Source organism: Arachis hypogaea, chromosome 13 (genome assembly GCF_003086295.3).
Source record: "Arachis hypogaea cultivar Tifrunner chromosome 13, arahy.Tifrunner.gnm2.J5K5, whole genome shotgun sequence".
NCBI classification, from domain to species: Eukaryota; Viridiplantae; Streptophyta; class Magnoliopsida; order Fabales; family Fabaceae; genus Arachis; species Arachis hypogaea.
This window is the reverse complement of record NC_092048.1, coordinates 131,067,155-131,075,393: the sequence shown is the minus strand read 5'-3', so window position 1 is coordinate 131,075,393 and position 8,239 is coordinate 131,067,155. Positions and strand designations below refer to the sequence as shown.

Sequence of the window (8,239 nt, the reverse complement as noted above, 5' to 3'; positions counted from 1 at the left end):
AAAGTTACAAACAAATTAAAATTTTTAAATTATATTATTATAACTTATTAAATTATTTTAAAAAATTATTAATTTTACATAATATTTTACTATATAATTAATAAAATGTCATGTAAAATTAATAATTTTTTAGAATAATTTTATAAGTTATAGTAATATAACTTAAGAAATTAATTATTATTTTGAGTAATTTTATTAATGAAAATTTAATAATTATGTTAGATTAATTTTATTAATTATAGTAATATATCATAAAAAATTATTAATTGTTTAGAGTATTAATTACAGTAAAATGTTGTAAAAAAATAATATTTTTATTAATTAAGATGCTATAAAAATTAATATTTTATTAATTATTTAGGGTTTATAATTTAGACTTCATCGTTTTTTAGTTTAATATAAAATAGAATAATTAACTCTAATTAATTTAAATTTTCAAATTCATAAATTTTTGTTATATTAAATTATTAACCCAAATAGATATTAGATCTATAACAATAACTACTAAAAAATCAAATTTTTTAAAGTGACCCCTATGACACAAAATTTGTAAAAAATATTCAGTAACCAATCAAAAGAGATAAATAATAAGATGATCTCTACCGTTAGATTAAAAAACAAAAAAAAATCCAACAACTCTCCTTACCAGGCACACCAATCAGCCAAAGTTAAATAGTAAGCACACTGATCAGCTAAACACACATGGTGCATGGAATGCGTGCCCAAGTATCAAAATGATTTATGCGTATACGTTAAGCAACCAAAATAACTATTACATATCAAATTACCAAATAAAATGAAAATCGATAACATTATTTTCCAGCCAATGTGTATTAATAAAGATGGTAAGTGATTTAACCAGAGCTTTTACGTTTGCATTTTAAAAATCAAAATATTTCTCCCTCACTTTATAACCAACATGTTTACTTTTCTAATAAAAGGATTTCATTTATGTGTATATTTTGTTTGTGTGATTATTGAAATAAATCTATTTTCAAAGAACCACCATTCAACCTTAATCTATTTGCTAATTGCTATATAATCCTCCATGTTGGCTTCCAGATTCAGTTATTGTCTGATGAGTAGCTATCTCTACGAAGTATGGTTTTATTACTCTCACTATGTAATCACAGGCAGTATTTCTATACATTTCTGAATTTGTACATATTTGGGGATTAAACCCTATTCAGTATTGAAGAACATGTTTCTGCAATTGCGTTAACAGATCAGTATAGACAAAAACAAATATGCTTAACCCCCTTAAATATAATTAAGAATAGCCATTGAGTGAGAGGAAGATATCACTATGTATATTAGCCTTGTGCAGCAATAAAATACAAGGAAATAACAATCAAGAACTTAATATTACTGCTATGTAAGTTGAATCACAGTAAGTACAACAGTACTTAATAAACTCTAATAATATCTATTAATGCAAACAAAAAAACACGTTTCAGTTTGATTGCCCTGTTATGTTGACAGTATATAAGGCTGCATTTGTTTACATATACATAAAATTGTATTTGACAAAAGAGACATAGACAAAGATAATGTGTCCAGAGACACTCAATTAGTGTATTTTGTATCTATCCAAGAAGGATATAGAGACACTAACAAAGGACACAATTTATTTTTCATTTTTTCTTTCATTATTCTAATTAATTTTTTATAATTATATTTTTTATTATTATATTTTTTGTCGCAAATTTTTAATGAAAAAAATGAGAATAAATTAGATTTTCATAATTTGTTCTAGTTTATCAGGATACAAGGATACAAAATTTTGTGTCTCTGTCATTTACATCTTGTTCTTAATGTCTTGTCTTATCCCGTTCTCAAAAACAAATGCAATCTAATATCTAAATCCCAAGCTGTTTCAGGTCTATCCTATTAAGGCCAGGCGAATGCATATCTAAACACCCTATTATGTCCAAATAACTGGATTCATTTCATAGTAATAAACATGGTAAGACCAGCCAATGCTTTATGGGAGCTTAATGATGATATTCCAGGGAATCAGTGGAATCAGTTCATCACATCATTTGCATCCCCAATTATGCAGAGACAGGCAATACTAGGAGACAATTTAAAACCAAACTTGCTCTGTTGTCTGTATATAGTATATGCAACATGATCTAAGGATTGTTTCTTATTGCAACTTTTTCTTTCCAGATTTGTCAGATATGCCTATTTGAGTTATAATTCTGAGGTTGCAGCTACTAGTAGTGTGGTGAATCAATGCATAAAGCATTAAGTAATAACACAAATACACAAAAAGAGTTAACATACTGGAGTCTCACTCGCTCCTGTCAAGACTCAAGAGCTAACATTTCATTACAATCCCCAATACATCCTTTGCAGAGGTCTACTACTAAAGCTGCTTACAAGTTACAAAATTCCAATCTCACACCGTTAATTAAGAATTAACATCCTCAACCCAATTCAGTAGCAGTTTCCTAAAACATCATCTATAGATACCAAACATCAATGCACGTGCATCTTCTCATCCCTATATAGCACATTTGTTTTCCTGATTAACATTAAAGTTCTTAATAATATTTACAGCAAACAAGTGAACTAACTAGTGAAATCAAGGAGGAAAAAAAATGAAAGCATATGCTTAATGATAATGCTATGTATTACAGGGGGATTTTACTTTTGCTATCTTTGCTCTGTCTTGTGCTGCATAATATACTCGCGGAGCCTCTCAGCTTTGCTTTTCATGGACTCTATCATCTCTTCTGTTTCATCAATAATCTGTTTGGGCAAATGAACTTCCAAGAAATCAAACCACTCACCAAGAGTCATCTTCTCAAAATCAGCCCAATCCACATCCTCCTTCTGCATGCTGCAATCTTCGCCGCCCTCTTTCACACTGTTTCCATCTTCACCACTACCACCATCATCATCAATCTCATCACCCTCCAATCGAGAACCTTGAACTTCCTCTACCTCATTAACCTTATCATCCTGCTCCATTTCAAAAGCCTGAGCAGCACATTCTTCCTCCAATTCCTTACTCTTATCCCCATCCATTGTTTCCTCTGGCTCAACATTCTCCACTCTAACCTCCAATTCTGAGTTTTGAGCAGGACTAATTCGAATTGCGCTTTTCCCTTTCTTCGAATCTTGGCTTACCCAGGTTTCTGTGGATTCCTCCACCGTCACCTTCTCTTCTGGTACAGCAGAAGCAGTAATCTCATCAATTAAGCCTCCTTTTTTCTTTGAACTCCGGGTTAGCATGCTTTTTTTCGGTTCTGCCACCACAACATTCTCTAACGGAGCATTCACTGCACTGAAATCAGAACCCTCAACCACACTTTTCTTTTTATTTGAATTCCGGGTCAACCGAGTCTTCTTCGGTTCCTCCACCACCACTACGCTCTCTACAGGAGCAGCATTCACTGCAATCGACTCGGAAATCTCAATCGGAGCATATTGTTTTTCTTCGGCTTCCTCCACCACCACAAACTTTTTCCTACCCCGGGTCTTCTTCGGCTTCTCAATCGGAGCATCGAGATCCATAGCGCCCGATTCCGAAACTGCAACATCAACAGCAACACGGAGTTTATTGTTCTTCCGATTTCGGGTCGCACGTTTACTCTCGGGTGAAGGCACAATTTCAGATCCCTCAGCATCATCGCTGTTCTCTTCAACGCTCTGAACCTCAGCTTTCGCGGATCGACAGCGACGCGAGGGGTTTCGCTTGGGTTGGGGCGGTACGGCAGCCGAAGCTTTGTCGTGATGGTAGACGAAGACGACGTGGATGGAAGTACGCTCTCCGATCTTGATGGTGGCGCCGTCGCAGAGGTTGAAAGGGGTGTTGGGAGGGATCTTGACAGCGTCGATAATGGTGCCGTTGGAGGAATCGAGGTCTCGGAGAACCCATTGGCCAGATTCGGTGAGTATGGAGAGATGTTTGGTGGAGATGCCGGCGTCCTTGACGGCGAGGGTGTTGCCGCGGACGACACGGCCAATCTTGACGGCGGTTCCGGGACGGTACTCGAAGGATTCACCTTGTCGAGGACCTTTAAGCATTACCAGCTTCAGATGCGGAGCTTCCATTTGAATGCAGAATGAAAATGAGAGATCAGAAAAGAAGGGTTTCGGATTTTGCTGTTTGAATGCTCAATTTTCCCGCTCTACCCACCTGCGTTTCTTTTCGTTTCACTCACCATTATGCATCTATACGGATATTATTTAACTCTTTATTTCTACATTATATTCAAACAAATAACTCATTTTTAAATACATTATTTGAAAAATTCATTTAAATCGATAAATCTAATTAATGATAGTAAAATTCTTTATATATATTATCAAAATTAAATTCTATAAACGTATTTTATCTATATATTTTTTTCACTTTAGTTTTAGTTTCTTAATAATTAAGTGGACTCTTTAGGAAAATTCTTTTTTTTTAAATCACATTTTTTTTGTATTTTTGAGAAAATTACTAATTTAACCTTTTTTCATTTACAAAAAAAAAATAGAGTAAAATATTATTTTTGTCCCAACGTTTGGGGTGAGTCCTAAAGTTGTTCCTAACGTTTCAATCGTCTTATTTAAGTCTCTAACGTTTTAAAATGGACTCAATGTTGTCCTGCCGTTAGGGATTCGTTAACAGAATTGACGGCAGGACAAAATTGTGAGGTTTTTGAAACGTTAATAGGACGAAAACGTTGAGAACAAAAACGATACAAAGAAACAAATTTTAGTTTTATCTTTCAATAATATTAATTTTTTACCGTATATAGTATTCAATTTTTTTTAATCACGCCTAAGTAAATTATACTTAACCACATTACTTTTATTCTAAATAAATTCATTTTTTTTATAATTTTACACTTAAAGTTATAAGTTAATATAAAAAAATTTATTTAGAATGAAAGTAATGTGATTAAGTGTAATTTACTTAGATGTAATTAAAAATAATTGAATATTATTATGTACAATAAAAAATTGATATTATTGAAGGATAAAATTAAAATTTATTTATATGTATCATTTTTGTCTCTAACGTTCTCGTTCTATTTAAGTCCCTAACGTTTCAAAATTGTCTCAATTTTGTCCCGCCGTCAATTCTGTTAACAGATTTCTAAGGGCAGGACAACATTGAACCAATTTTAAAAAGTTAGGGATTTAAATAGAACAACTGAAACATTAGGGATAACTTTAAAACTTACCACAAACGTTGGGGACAAAAACGATACTTTACTTAAAAAAATAATACCTAAAAAAAAGGACAATAATATTATAATTTTTTTTTGTGTCTATAAGATTATAATTTTGATTGTAGTGAGAGGTAAAATTATTGAGTTTAAAGTTAAAATTATTAATATTTAATAATGACAAGTAATTGTTATATTATGAATTAATAATTTAAATTATTAATATGATTTGATATATGTGTTTAAATGTTGTTGGAAGGATTAAGAATTTACAAGTATAAAACCCAAAATTAAGGTTGGGTAGCAATGTCCCCTGAGTCCACTTTATTTTGTTAGGCTGCTGTTACTTGGAGTCAAAAAAAGGAAAGAGAGACAACATTTTAGTATAAATGATTGGGATAAGAATGAAGGTCAAATGAGAGTTTCAACAGTACAGTTGGCACAATCATAAAGGAGCAATGACAATATACAAAAGGGAATTTATAGTATACAGATGTGAGGATACAGATATTCCTTCTGGGGCTATTTGGTGCTGATAGGTGTCTACGGGGAGCCACTTGTGATTGATTGCTGAACGGTGTAACATGAAGCCATCATGTAGCCGAGTAGCTGATGCATGGGAAGGGAATTGGCTCCGTTTGGACAGAGGTTGCTGCGGGAGGATGTGGATGATTGGGCCGTGGTTGGATGGGCTCCATGTGTGGCCTTGGATATGGGTGGGCCGTGACCCGTGGGGCATCATGTTTGAAAGGATGGCATGCGTTACAAGCATACTGGAACATAAATCAATTATGTGTTGTTTGACGGTTGACAAAAAAAAAAAAACGTTCTATGACCCAAATAAAATCGAACAAAGTTAAAGAAGTGAAAGAAGAAATGCGCCCGGACTAAATTTTTGCTGAACATTGAAGATTTAGTGTGTGTTTGCGTTGGGCAAACTGGAGTTTGAATGGAGGTGATTTTGTAGAATTGATTTTGAGTAGAATTGAATTTGTGTTAACATGATTTATGTTTGGCAATTTTTATTAAAATGAATTTTGATAAAATAAATATTAGTTGGATAATATTAGTTAAAATCACTTCTAAATAAATAATTAATTAATTATAAAAAATATAATATTAAAATATAATATTTTTTTTAAGTATATTTAATTTTTTTAATATTTTTTTAATATTTTTTATATAGTATTTTTTTATAGCACTCTATTTTAGTATATTATAATTATTTATTATTATAATAAAAATTAATATTTATTTATAAAATTAAAAAAATATAAAAACTGACAATTTTGTTAAGTATTTTTCTATAGTAAAATTTAATATTTATTTATTAAATAAAAAATAATATATAAAATAACGTATTCATTTTAAATATTCTTAATAATCTTATTTTTATTATTATTTTAGGTTATAATTTTTTACAAGTTATATTTTTATTATTATTATTATTTATAATTAATATTTTATTTAATTTATTATTTTTAATAGGAACACAGATTATAAAAAATTAAAATAACAAACAGTACAAAAAAAATTAGAATAATTATTTTAATATTCTCAGTATTTATTTAGAGAAAATTATGGAAAAATCAATAATAACTAGCAACTAACTTAAACGTACGGTGAGTAAACGAGCTTTTAGGATGTAAAATCATGTTGGCATATAGAGAAGAAAGTGGGTGGGATTTTGGTTAGGAAACTAGTGCTGCAGACTGTTTCCCTTTTTCCCACACTAACTCATAATTTTTTTTTTCTTTCGAAGTTGACCCAAAAATAATTTTTTTTCAAAGCCCACAGCCACAATGAACCACCCATCAATGCAGTCCTCAATGCAGTCCTGATTCCATATCTCTCGTTATTGAATAGTATCAGCTAGGCTCATCCCTTGTAAGTCTTCTAAGCCAACATCGAATTCCGCACCATCGAAGTCTTTTCCATTATAAACCCAATGTCACATGTGTCCTCTCTCAATAAACAAATTCTATGTATGCCTTTTCCAACTTGCATCTGTACACTAGACCGTCCCTTGTGAATTTTGTGATTAGGGCAGCAAATGGGCTGAAATTAGTTAAAACGTGTTTGAACATTATAAAGTCAATGTTGTTTATTGATTTTATTGTTAATTGATTTGGATATTGGGCCGGAGGCCGTAATAGGGTGAGAAACCCCCCCCTATGAGGTAAGTGAAGGTAATCGGCATGAATTATTGTAATGGTGATGAACTTGGAGATTGAGCTAGGCAAGATTTCAAGGGTTGGAACCACCGACATTCAAGGTACGGGTTTGAGTTTCGAGTAGGCATTATGTAAAGTTATGTGAATGCCTAGGTTAGTTGACCCTAGGATAAGTGTGGATTGAAATTGGTTGTTGTTGGGGATAGTGAATGGCTATATGTATGATGCAATTTTGCTTATGTCTTTTTTTCACGGGCTCCTAGTATATCATATTCCTTCTATTATATATGTATGTATTTTGTTTTTAGAAATCGTGATACCTCACTACCATTGATTTACTACTTAGACATAAAGTTCTGTGTAGTTAGGTGTTACATTTTTACTATTATTATTATTTATGGTTAATTTTTGTTTAATTTACTTTAACTAATAGAATCAATATATTATATTATAAAAAGCTAATAATAAATATAAGAGAAAATTCCACTTCCCTCCCATCTGAGATGCTAAAATGACACTTTTCTCTCCTCTATTTTATAAATGTACATTTTTCTCTCTTCCAACCTTTAAAAAATGTCCTCTTTAATCAATTTTAAATTTTTTGTGTTAACTAGTATTAACTTTATCTATTTTTAAGAAAAAATAATTAATTTTTTGAAAAAATATACCCATTAACAAATATTTTATTTTTTACCATTAAATTTTGCTTACCAAAATATCCTTTAATAAATTATTTTTTTATTGATTAAATTGTATTTTTACCAAAATATTTTTTTAAAAATTAATAATTAAATTATTTTTTCTAAGATACCTAACCTTCAATCATTTTTTAATTATTAAATTATGATTTTATCAAAATTTTTGTTAACAATTATTTTTATATCTTACTATTAA

At 30.9% G+C, this 8,239-nt stretch overlaps 1 protein-coding gene across 1 annotated transcript; it reads right to left on the bottom strand.

Annotated features, from left to right (window-relative positions):
- Positions 1–2,280: 2,280 nt before the first annotated feature.
- Positions 2,281–4,175, bottom strand: LOC112733544 (FHA domain-containing protein At4g14490). The gene has a single exon (XM_025782535.3). The coding sequence runs from the start codon at positions 4,063–4,065 to the stop codon at positions 2,662–2,664; it is 1,404 nt and encodes a 467-aa protein (XP_025638320.1). The 5' UTR covers positions 4,066–4,175; the 3' UTR covers positions 2,281–2,661.
- Positions 4,176–8,239: the final 4,064 nt, after the last annotated feature.

Bases quoted from the DNA above. Each gene is read 5' to 3' on its own strand.
- LOC112733544 (XM_025782535.3), bottom strand. From the start codon at position 4,065: ATGGAAGCTCCGCATCTGAAGCTGGTAATGCTTAAAGGTCCTCGACAA.